The 15,790-nt window shown below is 32.9% G+C and overlaps 1 protein-coding gene across 3 annotated transcripts in view; it reads right to left on the bottom strand.

Annotated features, from left to right (window-relative positions):
* The window catches only part of LOC111051128 (protein spire), a 241,801-nt gene that overhangs the window by 99,449 nt on the left and 126,562 nt on the right, over positions 1-15,790 (bottom strand). For all 3 annotated transcript variants that reach the window (XM_039424012.1, XM_039424013.1, XM_039424014.1), the window contains one exon: positions 13,036-13,278. In XM_039424012.1, the coding sequence (XP_039279946.1) occupies positions 13,036-13,278 (243 nt within the window). The remainder of the gene's footprint in view (positions 1-13,035; positions 13,279-15,790) is intronic.

The raw sequence follows: 15,790 nt of genomic DNA, 5'->3' as shown, positions 1-15,790 counted from the left end.
TATTGTAGATTTCTGGTAATGTTCTCCAGTGTGTTGAAGTGATTTGATTTAAACCGAATTTATTAATATGAATTCCAGTGAACTTCGATTTATGTTAACTGTTAATTATATTTTTTGACTGGAGTACGATTCTGCTAAATTACTTCTGAGCTGCATGGAAGCTGCAATAATTTCAACATCATAGAAGTAATTTAGACTTCTAATAGATAGAAGCCTAAATTACTTCTATGTTCTTGAAATTGTTGCAACTGTCAAACATTTCCAAAGTATTGTTTTTATGTTATTGGTGTGCAATAAAGCAATGCACAATGTGCATGTGCATTCGGAAAAACTGGATGGAATTTGACCACTATGATTTTTGTACAAATATAGTTTATTCGGAACTAACTGGCAGGCTCGCTACGCTCGCCTCAACAGTGGAAAATTCATGCATAAAGTAAATTAATGAACTAATAAATAAATTAAAGAGTAAATGAATAAATATATTCTATTACCGTTGAAAAATGTCCTAATTTATTAGTTAATATTAGAGAATATTATCAAATCCATATTACTTTTTTTAATGAAAACTCAATCTGATCACATGATATCTCAAATAATAGCCTATTAAGCGCTATATTCAATTTCAATTAAATTTATTCAGACATACTATATAACAATACTGTAATATTGACCGAACGCTGTGAGGTCTATTTTTTAACTCGGATTTTCTTTCGTCTGTCTGTATGTCTATATGGATGTAACGCATTTACGGCCAAACGCGTAGATAGAATTCTATGAGATTTGACAGGAATATTCCTTTTTGAGTGCGTGTCGATGCATACACAAGGTTTTTTTGGAAGCTTTTCATTCTAAGGATAATATGGACTGTGTGATATAAAATCAAAACAATTTTTTTCTTATGTACTTTCAATGTTATTTCTATACCCTGAAGGAGTGAGTCAATTTTGTTGCCCAACAAACTTGACCTGTGAAAAGGTTTGAATAATTCTTGTTTAAAATTTGAAGCTGATTGATCAATTCTCTCTAAAGTTCTTGTCGAACATAAAAACAGGTAGAAAACGCCTTCAGTAAGTCAAAAGTGAGAACTTCGCTAACGCTCGTTCTTATGTGGAGACATACGTTTCAAGCTATAATAATCAGCCTGAATTATGAACCCTTGTCAACCTCGAATCGTAGAGGTACGGAGAAGGCACGCGTCATTTCAGTGCGCGCTCTCTTCGTACGATTGACCCTTCTGACAGCTTGACAGAACTTTTGCATGCGCGCCTTCTTCGTTCTCCCCTGAGGAGAAATATCTATCAACAGTGTACGAATTTTCATAGCGTAGAAGTAAAAGGAGAAGAAAACTCAATAATATCACAAAGATAAATCTTTACGAGCAGGGAAAATTTGATGGAAAAAGAAGTAACGGAAAACCCTTTATGATTCATAGATAGGGGTTGGTAGTACAGAGAATTGGGTGGAGAGTGGAGAGCTGATATCTTCCAAATGTTTTGGCTTGAGCCTCCTGTTTCTCTCGTAACTTCGAGTTCCTATCTTATTTATTTATTGTTCCTTCAAGTTCGTGCTGCGTTCTTTGATTGGTAGAGAGACTTATCAAAACCGACTCCAACTTATAAAAGAAACCGTGCATTATTGCAATCTCATTTCATGATATAGTTATTGAATATAGAAATTTTGACATGAATATATATCGAACCTGAATAGTATTTCCAGGTTTAGTAACAATAACTTGGCCTCTTGTAAATTCAAGACCCTCTTAATTTATTGTTGCTTGACGTTTATAGGTTGAATGATGAATCAAATCAAATCTCAACTTCACCTTATGAAAGATACCGTATTTTAATTTCATTTCCGAAAAAAAATTTAGCAGACTTTCGAAATGTATGTTTTTACAAATACTGATTTCCACTTAGTTAGGTTCAAGTTCAGTGTCGATAATTTGATATGAAAATGGAATTAATTTAATCAGCCGAGGGCTGAATAAAACGAGGTAATGTTGCATTGTGTTCGATAAATAGGTGGTCTATAGCTCTACACAAGTGTATATTGTACAATGGGAGCTATTTCCGTAGAACGGCCCTGAAAAAGCTTCATTTTTTTGCAGCGTTATGCGTTTACTTCCGCAATAATTTGCGTTTTCCAGCATCAAAAGGTGCGCTCTTTCAATTGAAGAGTAATAAAACCTTTTCCACGATCACTTATTACCAAGTTCTCCACAATTTTTCCCCAGAATAAGGCTTATTTGAAACTATTCATAACTGTTTCAGATAATTCTGAAAATAGGGTGGCACTTGATAATTTTCTATCCATCCTCGATTGGAATACAGTAACTATATTACTCACAGTATGGCCATTAACTGTCACGCTTCTGATTGGTTAGCTCGGTCACATGGTACAAATCCGCCAAGATTCCAAACAAACTTTCAAGTCCTATCTTATAGCATTAGACATTTGGAACTTATCACTTATTTTACCGATTGGAAACATATCATGAACTTAAGATGAGTTTGATATATCATTTACGAAGAAAAATTGATTATACTTCAATATAGACAAAAAGATAACTTGAAAAACACTAATAAAGCTTAAAACATCAATTTTCCTTCCCTCGGACTCCTCACGGACCATTTCTAGAGCTTTCGCGGACAACTTGTTGGGAACCAGTGATCTATATAAATATGCAGAAAGATAAATTACAATTTTGTGTATTTCCTCATCCCTTTTATTGGATCGAACTTCAAATAATCCAATTTCAAAATATTTTTGTGGCTCAATTGGATATAACATTTGATGAAATATTTAACCATGTTTAAGTGCTGATCAAAGACGTCTTGACTTCTCTGATTGATTCTCTTCAGTACTGAGTACCCTACCCATAACATGTTGGTACAATAGCTATTGATATGATTTTCGAGTTGCATTACCACGAGCAGTGGTTAAGATTAGAAATATCACTAAATATAAACAATATTGTTTAACCATTATATGATGGTTATGTGTGTTATTTTTCAATTTCTTACATGTTTATTAAATTCATCGAGTAGTACTATGGCTAGAATAATTGGCTCTTCCGGAGTTAATATTCAATGTATTCAATGTTGTGCTTTACAATATTTTCGTAAACTATTGTAATATCGTAACTAGTGAACTATTTTAATGTTATTAAATCTATTGTGATGAGAATTCCATCATGCTTCTAGAAATAGATATGAGAACTTTATTTTTCGTCAATGGAACAAAATTTATCACAATATCAAGACACATTTCGAAAGTTTTATGGTATTTTATTGAGAATTCAGCTTTCAGGTTACGTTACCTACCTTTCATTCTTACTCGATATTATCTACGATTTACTATTTCAAGTTCCAAAACTATATTGGGGCTAGAGAAAAAACATGAAAGAAATTATATCGAAGTTAATAATCACAAAAATATACTTTAATAAGTAAAAGCAAGCTATTTTACTTATAATCCCATATAAGCTCCATTGTAAAATTCAAATATTTGGAATCTTCATGGCGGCGGTGGAAAAAAATCCAATGGCCATACTGTGGGTAATATAGTTACTGTAGATTGGAATACAACTGTAATATAATTGTAGGAAATTTTATTTAATGTCTCTCATGAATAATTAATTATCACCGAGTCTCAAAAATTGTGTAGTTATGTAATGAATTTGTGGAGCATTGGTACGATGAATTCTTTAGTAATATGATAGATATTACAGAAAATGACAGAGGAATAGAAGACATTATTATCATCATCCAAAGAGATTCTTCATTCTTAAATTATCATGTTACCCTTTCAGAATCAACAGTTTTGCGGTATAATAATTTATTTGTAGTGTAGAAACTATTATCAACTTGAAGTGCATATTGATTCAAAATCTAATAGATATGCGTTAATAAATGAAAATATAGTACCTAACTTAATCCTAGTATGATGAATGTAGTATATATTGATTGAAAATCTATTGAAATTGCGTCCATTTCACAAAAAATAAAATGGTAATCCTAGTATGATGAATCTAGCACAAGAAGCTCAAGAAAAGTACTATCAATCAAAAAGTGGCATATTAGCAAATGTACCATCTGCCTGAAGTTCAATAAGAGAGCAGTATTATTTACTGCGATTGAATTTCATGTCATCTCTTCTAATGTGTTATGATTGATGAGTGTCAAAAGAGAGATTGAAAATTCATTTCAATAGGATAAGTGGAATGATTAACATATATTACTATATAACAAACAAATAATATTATTGTAATGTGATACAGAATGATAATAATAACCCTAAGGGTGTGGTCATTGTGTCTAATGACCTATAAAACTTGAAACTGGGCTGTCAGATGTGGATAGGAATTTGTTCGATGGTACTTCAGTAATATGAAGCAAACATCATTAATTATAATAGTAGAGGAGGACGCATTTGTTTCATATTCTGAAAATACGGCCAAAATAGTTATTTGTGCAACTAGTGCGTAAAGTGACAGTTTGCTGCACCGAAAGAAACGTTTACGCCCGAGCCGTAGGCGAGGGTGGAATGGTTTCTTGAGTGCAGCAGAGGAAATTTGCGCACGTATTTCACATTAAGTTTTTCCTACAGTTACCATTGAATATGAAAAGTGGGTAATTATGGGTAAAATTGCCTGAAATCCATCAAATGTTTTTCTGTGTAATTTTATTGTTGATAAAAACCTTAATCCTAAAATCCCAAAGTCCTCGTTGTCCTTGGTTATAATATCTAATACTAATAATTTGCGCGTTGTGCTTCGTTGAACCTCTGCTCACTATAGCAGCCCAGTCACTGTTACCAACTTCATTTTGATTTTGCTGCACTGTTGCTCCATATAACCTACTAAGTATTTTGCGTTGCCATGTTGCAAATCTGGAGTGCAGAAAAATTTTTCCCGCACTAGAGCGGAAAAGTGATTCTTTGCGTTCTGTAATCAGTGCAGCAATGGCCACTTTTCAACGTAACTGTAGGAAAAAACTTTTTACTCTTTAGCCTAATACAGGCTACGAGGAAATTACCCCAAGGAAAAACTAGAACATGAGGAAAATAATAAAAATTCTCATTTCGTTACGTTGAGATCTGGTAAATCAAATAAATGGATAATAAGGGGCATTAGAGAGATTCTTATTTCAAGTAGGCAGTTTATAAGTTTATTTCATACAAGAGTACATTTTGGATATCTCACATTATCTCTATACTTATAAAAGGCTAAGCCCCTACAGACTGAAATCACACCACAGCCCAAACTACTGAGCCTAAAAACTTGAGATTTTGCACGATTGTTTATGGTAGCCTGAAAACATCCACTAAGAAAGGATTTTCAGAAATTTGCCCCCCTGAGGGAGCTGGGGCCCCCCCAAAATTTTGTACTTTTTAACCGCTCATTGCACAGCAAAGTCATGACGAACTTTTTTGTTCAGCTACGAAAAAAAATTAGATCTATGCAGAAAAATTTCGATCAGGAGCACAGGGGGGTCCAGGAGAGGGCATTTTTCGAAAATTTTGATGTAAAATCACACTACAGCTCAAACTAATTGTCCTACAGACTTGAAACTTTGCACAAATATTCTTCAAACATGCTAGACGCGCACTAAGAACGGATTTTTAGATATTTTGCCTCTAAGGATTTCAAAGGATGAAAAAGGATCCTATTAAGTAAGGTTATGAACATGGTAAGGTGAGTGCGATATAGAAATGAGATAATATTTATTTATTGACATGTGATATTCTAACATATGTTGTAATCATTGGAAATAACAAAATAATATGATAGAAATTCAAAAAAGAACATCTGTTATATTATTGCTTTCTACCTGATTCCACTCAACCTCAATAATATTGTTCTGATAATTGATAAATATGTTTAATAATAATATTATTATAGATATAATAAAAGTATTGTTTTAATAATTAATTATTATCATTAATATAATAATAGTATTGTTTTGGTAATCAATAAATATTTTTATTTTCACAAACTCTGTATAATTTATAATGGTGAATGTAAAACAGCTGCATCAAAGGAATTATCTCAAAAACATATGCTTAGGAAAACCATAGTTTTGAACTTCGTTTTCCTGATGGAATGTATAAGCCTACACGTGGCATGTATTATTAATTTTTCAGCTAGAACAGTTTCTTGAGACTGCTAAATAAACGTCTACAGTTTTATCAATGCTGTATCGGCAATATGAAAACGCATGCAGTTAATATGTCTTTAAATAAAGATGTTGATATCTACATGATAATTATTCTCTACCATTTTTATTTAATTAAAATTTTATAATTATTCAAGCCGTGATAGAATGATTGACTCAATGTACTGTCAGTCGAAAATTTTAATATTGAAATGAGGGGTATTTTGGCAAGCTGAACAAAAAAGTAAGGTCCTATGCACCTTTTTGAAATTATTTCTTCAAATGAAAAATGAGTTTTGTTGGTTGTCAAAACTCCCCCTGAAAGAGAACTATTCATTTTATCCTATCTTTTAGTAAAATAACAATGGTTTCTGCATTGAATAACATCTATCTTGCCAACAAGAATCGAGCTCTTTGTGAATTTAGATATGACCTACACTTTAGATTTATTATAATTCTATTAATAAATTCATGGAAATTGAAGTACTTTTTTCAGTTAGTTGATGAAATTGATTATCAATAGAGAAAATGATTATAATTTCATCAATACTGAATTAGTTGAATGAATTGTCGATGTACTGAGTTCTTGGTCAACCTGGTCTTTCTTACTGTATACTATACAATATATTTATACTCTCTTTCATTAGGTGAATAATTTTTTTCAACATTTTCCAGTTTCTTAATGATAGGGGAGTGATAATCTTCTTCTCTTCTCTATACTTATAAAAGGCTAAGCCCCGACAGACTGAAATCACACCACAGCCCAAACTACTGAGCCTAAAAACTTGAAATTTTGCACAATTGTTTATGGTAGCCTGAAAACATCCACTAAGAAAGGATTTTCAGAAATTTGCCCCCCTGAGGGAGCTGGGGCCCCCCCAAAATTTTGTACTTTTTAACCGCTCATTGCACAGCAAAGTCATGACGAACTTTTTTGTTCAGCTACGAAAAAAAATTAGATCTATGCAGAAAAATTTCGATCAGGAGCACAGGGGGGTCCAGGAGAGGGCATTTTTCGAAAATTTTGATGTAAAATCACACTACAGCTCAAACTAATTGTCCTACAGACTTGAAACTTTGCACAAATATTCTTCAAACATGCTAGACGCGCACTAAGAACGGATTTTTAGATATTTTGCCTCTAAGGATTTCAAAGGATGAAAAAGGATCCTATTAAGTAAGGTTATGAACATGGTAAGGTGAGTGCGATATAGAAATGAGATAATATTTATTTATTGACATGTGATATTCTAACATATGTTGTAATCATTGGAAATAACAAAATAATATGATAGAAATTCAAAAAAGAACATCTGTTATATTATTGCTTTCTACCTGATTCCACTCAACCTCAATAATATTGTTCTGATAATGGATAAATATGTTTAATAATATTATTATTACTAATATAATAAAAGTATTGTTTTGATAATTAATTATTATGATTAATATAATAATAGTATTGTTTTGGTAGTCAATAAATATTTTTATTTTCATAAACTCTGTATAATATAATGGTGAATGTGAAACAGCTGCATCAAAGAAATTATCTCAAAAACATATGTTTAGGAAAATCATAGTTTGGAACTTCGTTTTCCTGATGCAATGTATAGGCCTACACGTGGCTTGGATTATCAATTTTTCAGCTAGAACAGTTTTTTGAGACTGCTAAATAAACGTCTGCAGTTTTATCAATGCTGTATCGGCAATAGGAAAACGCATGCAGTTAATATGTCTTTAATTAAAGGTGTTGATATTTACATGATAATTATTTTCTGCCATTTTTATTTAATTACAATTTCAAAATTATTCAAGCCTTGATGGAATGATTGACTCACTGTACAGTCAGTCGAAAATTTTAATATTGAAATGAGGGGTATTTTGGCAAGCTGAACAAAAAATAAGGTCCTATGCTCTTTTTCGATATTTATGTAAATGAAAAATGAGTCTTGTGGGTTGTCAAAGCTCCCCCTGGAAGGGCAACTATTCATTTTATCCTATCTTTTAGTGAAATAACAATGATTCTTACCAACAAGAATCGAACTCTTTGTGAATTTAGATAAAATATGACCTACACTTTAGATTTATATAATTATATTAATTGAATTCATGGAAATTGAATTACTTTTTTCTGTCAGTTTATGATTAGTTGATGAAATTGATATCAATAAAAAAAATGATTATAATTTTATCAGTACCGAATTAGTTGAATGACTTGTATATTATATGGGTAGGAAAGGGTATTCAAGATGAATATTGTTTCATCATAGTCCCCCAAATTAGATAATGTAACAAACGAAAATCACAACACGAAACACTCAAAATTGTTGATAAAAGATTAACAATAACGTATTTTCCTTATAGGACCAATATTAAGAGAAGTGTGATAACATAATACATCTAAAGCGCGGAATATCACTTACACAATATTGTTGGAGAATTATCTCATGTCGTAAATCGCGTAGATTAATGGAAAGTAAAAACCTAGTTTTAGTAGCATTCTGTCAATGTTCAAGAAAAGATTACTCTCAAGTCGTTCATATAGAAAAAGTTCAAGCTAGAAAAGTTTAGAAAAGTGTCTGTCCAATTGATTAAAGTTCAGAGTACAAAATATTGGGAGATTTTATTTCACTCACAATACATTTTTCAACTAAGAATACTCATTCAATAATCCAAATTAGATTTATATCGAACACAGCAATATTTCATTTTCATTGGTTGTTCAAGGAAAAACGCAGATTTATGAAGCCTGTTAATTATCTCAAATATTGAAGTTCTGCTTGAAGCTACCATGAGTATTCATCACATAATTATTTATGATCATCGGTTATTCATTCTACTCATAACATAATCATATCATATAACTCATGTTTGTCCCCTTATGACTTTTAGTATTAGCAAGTCCACTGCTATTTCTTGTTTACCATTATTATCATTTAAAACCTACATGTTTCAATCTTCCATTAGTTCTTTGAATGTAACAATAATATTATTCTTATAAATTCACATCCTTCAAATTTAATTTCTCAATCAGATATTTTCTTGAAAATTTTTTTTTCTAACTCCTTAATTGGTGAACATTGGAAAGTGAAGAAAATCTAATTATGAGAGGACGTGTTCAGTATAGAGGTGGGATTCAACAAGTTTCTAAAATGTTGATTCAAATAAAACGATGGAATTGGCGATGTCTCCAGCACCACAGACCACAACCAAATAGGAAGGTTGTCAGATTAGGAGTTGAGTGGGCTCACCATATGTCTCACATCCAAACCGAGCCAAAGCAATTTTTATTTCATTTTTTGTAAACGATTCGACCGAACTGCACAGTAGAGAGGATTCCAATGATGGAAAGAAGCGGGAGTTCCAGGATATATTTTTTATTTGATCAAAACTTTCCAAGTTAAATATCCTTTTTCAATAAATGCAAATATAAAATAATCTGAATTTTCTCCAGATGGATATATCAGTTGAAGGCCAAATTTAGATATTGGAAGTTGAATATAGCTGAGCCTGTGTTTTGTCACTCCATCTAAAGTGTTCAGATCACGGTTAGAAAAAAATTATAATACCGTAAAACAATGAAATCCAATAATATTGATCTTCCAGAGTGCGAAACCTTGCAACCCATTAAGCTTACAATTAATTATAAACGTCTTGTATATGAAATTATGCTTCATTTTACACACATTACACATTTCTTAAGTCTAAATAGTCCGATCTTTCTTCCTTGTGTCCATTGAAACTTTTTATTCATCATTAATACTCAGAGGTGAATTGGGAGGAAAATCAAACAAAAATATGAAGAAAAAGTATTTCGATCGGATAGACCATGTTATCATTTTTATCATCTATCAACATCACAAGAAGCAAAGGATAACGTGAAATATGGACAGGAAATAAGTCACCGAGACATTTCAACTGATACAGGAACATCAGATCCCTCATTATTATTTTTCGCCACACTGCACAGAAAGCAGCTGTTTTCCAGTCCCTATGTAGATCTGAAAGACATTGTTTGCAGACGACTCTCGTCTGACGTCAGAACAGGTTTCTTTCCGGCCTAGGCCGGAAAGAGTACCCTTTCCAGCCGCTAACATGGAACTAAGAAAGGTGATCAAAAAACAGCTGATCAAAAAGCTTTTCATTATTCAATAATTAAAACATTTATAATAATATCGTCTTATTGTCATTTGAAAGAATAAAAAAGTATAAACTCAACCTCCCACATAATTGAACATCATCTTTTAGGTTATTTAGACAAATCAGAATAAAAAATATAAATACTTGGACAATTTCCTGATATTCAGATTACCTCAGATTTGCTAGAGCTATCAGTTCCACTTCTGCTTTCGGAAGTGCTTAGTAAACAACTATTCTCATATATAGCGTTCGCACCACGGGCAAAAATGTTTTTCCGGCTCTCAATCCTTTCTAGTCCTCGGCCTACGGCCTCGGACTTGAAAACCGATTTCAAGCCGGAAAAATCTCATTTTCTGCTCTAGGTGCGAAATATACTATATTATTTCTTTACAATCATTACCGTAATTAGGTGCATTGATCTATTCTTTCTTCCAAAAGTATCATTTATTTTTATAAAGTATTTGTGAGTCTCAAGGATATCAAACATGCTTATACCTAAGGGGAGAGTTGTCATTCATTTTCATTGTCAAGAGTTCATCGTCTCCAATCTTCATGTTATCAGAGAAGTATATGAATACATATTATATTATATGATACAGATACCTCAGTCACGAATTTCTTTTTTGTGATGATCTGGAGATGGCAAATAAGGTTTCAAGTTTCATGACTAACGAATCATCTTGACAGTCTGAGTAATTAGTGTGCACAATGGGAGTATCACAAACAACAATCTTATCAAGATCATATCAATCTTATTATCATATATATTCTGGTCAATTCGATTGTCAATACAGTAGAACATTTAATGAGATCAAGCGTTATCTACGATTGATAATAATAATAATAATAATAATAATAATAATAATAATAATAATAATAATAATATATATTCTCTCGTGCGAGAACCTGTCCACCACGAACATATACAAAAATATTGTAGAAAGGTACGGTATAAGTAGCCTAAGTACAGTATTGTGTGTACTATGAATACTATATTTTCATGATTCAGAATCTTGTTGAATTTATTTTGAACCAGTTTATTATTATTGCGGTTGAAATGTGACTAGTGCTTGAATGAAATTATTGCAGATGGAGTACGTCGAATTTCATTAAAGGTCCATGATGCAATCATCAAGACACTTACAATCCCCCATGACATAGAATAAATTTGGAAGATTTATTTCCTCGAATTTGAACATTTATCATATAATATAAGTGTGTGTATTTCTGGCGTAGATTTTATACTGTATGACTTTGCGTTTGAAGTGTTCAAGTGTTTTGTTTCGGTAAACTTTTATGAGTTTGGAAAAGACCATCAATATCTATGGTAATACAATCATTTTCTTTCTGATTTCGTCTTACATTTGAATTCTATGATTGATAATTAATATTTATTGATTCAAGATACAGAATAATTCATTAAAATGATTGGGGAGATCCAACATACATAGCCCTCATATTATACTAGTCCAGAAAGAAGGTTATGTTTTTGACTTTCTAAAATTGGTGTCCAATTTTCTGAGCATTCTATATACAGTCAGGAACTCCTCCACCAATAAAAGCCATACGAATATAATCATTTTAAGCAGTCTTTTAAGCATTGAAATTTACATAGCATCTAGAATTTCAACTTGAACTTCGAATTTAGTTCAAAATGTTTCTTCGATTAAATTCTGCTACTTTTAATTCATGAATCCTGGGGAAGTGAGTGATTAATCACATTTTAATCTTTAAAATTGATATTTTACATTAAAAAAATATTTTTTATTTTCAAATTTTTCTATCGAAGTATACTATTCTATTAAACAATCTTGAATTGTAATGGTTTTTTTTGTATTAATTTGATTACCATAGATATTGTTAGATGAGTGCTGTGACAGTATTCTCGATACAACAGCCTCTCAATAAGGAGTACGGCACCTTCCTTATCGACGTTTCTCTGCAGAAATCGATAGAAACTCAACTCTATGAGTTTTTATCGATTTCCGGTTTAGTGATTGATAAGAAAGATATTATCAATGATGGGAATCATGGACGTCGGCATAAGGATTACTGATTACTAATTTCAATTCTGCAAACTCTCCGGAAATCGATAGAAGCTCAAATCTATGAACTTCTTTCAATTTCTGAAGCTCAACTCTATCCGCTCTGTTCCCCAGCAAGCTTCTATCAATTACAGAAGAATAGAGCTCATAGAGTTAAGTTCCTATTGATTTCCAGAGAGTATGCAGAATTGGAAGTAATCCTTAAGCCGACGTCCATGATTTTTATCATGAATATTATTGTTTCTTATCAATCACTAAACCATTATTATTACATCATAACGAATATTGGTTCCTCATCAATCACTAAACCATCATTATCACATCATCTATAGTAATTATAATGAAGGAAAGAGTTTGCTTATACACGTACGGGATAGGAAATTCACGAATGACGGACGCATCATCACGTCTGAACTACTACTGGACTGATTAACTTGAAATTTTCAATATAAAATCTTAAATCATCGAAAATGATTATAGGCCTATTATAAATTCTTCAAGATTCTAGTAGGTCAAGTTTTCAGTTTGTCAAATTTTTAATTAGACCCTTGTGGAGCAGGGGTTACCTGCTATTTAGTCATAAATCCCCAACCAAACCCTAACCTAAACCATTATTATCACATCATCATTAATATTTGTTGCTCATCAATCACTGAAGCATTGTTTTAGAATGAGAGATTGGTGTTGGCTACCTTTTTGAGCGGCGGCCTCGAGCGGATGAACTCGAGTATGATGGCGTGAGCGTCCTTCTTGACGCGGTGCGGGATGTTGCCGTCGACCATCACCTTGTTGAGCTTGTAGCGGCGCGAGCGAATGTCGTCCATGAGGATCTCGTAGGGCGTCAATTCGTACTCGATGGGCCGGCGGCTGTAGCACACCTTCTTCAGCTGCACACCGTGTCTCAGCTCTCTGATCACCTGCACCCATAATCGAGCCTAAAACACACAAAACATTTTGAAGCTGTTGCTTTCCATCACTCAACATATTCTAGAATAACTCTGTTCAAGTTCAAAAAGGGACACTTTTGTCAGAAATCTTATCAAGAGATATCCATAAAAAATAAAGTTTCTTCCCATCATTGGGTCGTTGTCGTTTTATAAAATATTTTTCAGAGTTTTGGAAATGAATGACCACGAAATAAAAGTGAATTCGTATCTTCGTATGGCTTTTAGTTGGATGAGAGTCCCTTGCGGAAAGGTTACACCTGACTTGAAAATTCAATCCATCAATGAGTCTTACTACTGTCATACTCCAGCCGGGACCGACAATTAACGTGCCCACTATTTAACCTCTGAATGACCACTATTTCAAGTGTCTTCAAGCTCTACGTGATTATCAGTAATACTATAGTATTAAGTGCTTAAGTGCTATTTGCTAACTCTGGATTGTGAACGCCCCATCTAAAACCAACTGCTATAAGCTAACTGCAATAGCGTTCCAAGCGGATAATAATTTGTGTAACTCAAAGTTTATAACCTCACTTTTGCTACAAAATATGAATGACCAAAACTAATATGGCCGCCGTTTTAACAGAGTTAGCAAACTCAAACATGCGCTATCTGCTATCTTGTCTGCTATTTTTTTTCTAACGAACTACTACAGCATTGAGTTAACACAGGCTCAGCGAATAGCTCGACTTGGCCAGCTATTATACCCCTATTAGGGGTATTCACAATGTTGGAGTTAGCTGGTAGCGACATAGAGTTAGCTAAGTCGACCTGTTCGCTATCTCCAGCTATTTGCTAAGTCTGTGTTAACTCAATGCTATAGTGGTACATTAGAAAAAATTAACAGACGAGATGGCAGATAGCGCAGGTTTGAATCCGCTAACTCTAGCTATCTCTCTTCAAGCTGCAGCCATATGTTTATAATCATACTTTTTCAAACTAACTTTATGTTACACAAATTATCCGCTTGGATCGCTGCTGCAATTAGCTAATAGCAGATGGTTTTAGATGGGGCGTTCACAATCCAGAGTTATCAAATAGCACTTTAGCTGGCTAAAACAACATTGTGAATACCCCTAGTGTATATCAACTTTTATTTGTGTGAATTGTGCATTATACTATTGTATATAATCAATAATATTATACATATGAAACATAGAGTCTAATATAGGACATGATCGCTAAATTACTTTACCAATAATTGAAAAACATTAAGATTTTTCACAGTATGTAGAGATTGATTGTTTTTTCTTGGGCGATTAGTATTTTGTGAAACTGAAAGTATTGCCATATATCGTAAACACTATTTTTCTACTACTGAAAGAATATCAACACTATCTTATTTTCTGTCATGCGGCAAGCACTCTAAAATTGAATATTCTCTAGACAAGTGAATTACTAATAAATATTTTTCAACTAAAATGAAAACATTCAAATTTGAAATAATATACTACATGTACGGTATACATGAGAAGGAATTTATTCTAAAAATCTATACAGTTACAGCTATCCTTGGAGAAGAGAATAGTTCACCTCATAATAATTCATTCAACTATTGAATTTATATTTCATCCAAAATAATTAGCCTACTCCATGGAGAGAATTTCTATTTCATAATAATAATGTAGTTGGAGTATATATATGTTTGATTTTGGTGGAAATAGATATATCATCCAAATACTTTTTTTATCTAGGGCTACTTTCGAATGAATATAAATCTATATATAAAAGCGAAATGGCACTCACTCACTGACTGACTGACTCACTCACTCACTCACTCACTCACTCGCATAACTAAAAATCTACCGGACCAAAAACGTTCAAATTTGGTAGGTATGTTCAGTTGGCCCTTTAGAGGCGCACTAAGAAATCTTTTGGCAATATTTCAACTCTAAGGGTTGTTTTTAAGGGTTTAAAGTTCGTCTTTTAGCATGTATATTCTTCTTCTCCCAGTCTCTTAATTATAATTGAAATTTCCATATCATATGTTACTATAGAACTATAATCTAGATAGAGTACCTCTTAGAAACAGTTGTTAACTGGCAACTAAATTAATAATTTTGTCAGGTTGGCATTAAGTTGAGTTGACTTTGTTAGGTTGGCACCAAGTTGAAGATTTAAATGCATTTATCGCGGAAAAATTGATTGGGCACTGCTACTTCAATCCTGGGAATATTATATTTCTAGCCGTCAGGCTCGCCATATCTGTTTAGCCAGACGTTTAGTCTGGACCCCCGACTGGATTGTCCTAACATATGATAAAAATGCTCAAATGAAAAATGCAGGCGAGCGAAGCGAGCCTGCTGATCTCATTTTTGGACGATCCAGTCGGGGGTCCAGGGGGCGGAGCCCCCTGGCTAGACGGATATGGCGAGCGAAGCGAGCCTGACGGCTAGTGAAAATATAAATCTGAAAAGGTACCCTTTTTAAAATAATTTAGTCACGGCATGTTTCGGCTATATAATGCTATTATCAAGAAGCCGAAACATGTCGTGACTAA

This window comes from Nilaparvata lugens, chromosome 3 (genome assembly GCF_014356525.2).
Source record: "Nilaparvata lugens isolate BPH chromosome 3, ASM1435652v1, whole genome shotgun sequence".
NCBI lineage: Eukaryota > Metazoa > Arthropoda > Insecta > Hemiptera > Delphacidae > Nilaparvata > Nilaparvata lugens.
The sequence above is the reverse complement of the archived record's forward strand: the minus strand, read 5'-3'. Positions and strand labels throughout refer to the sequence as shown.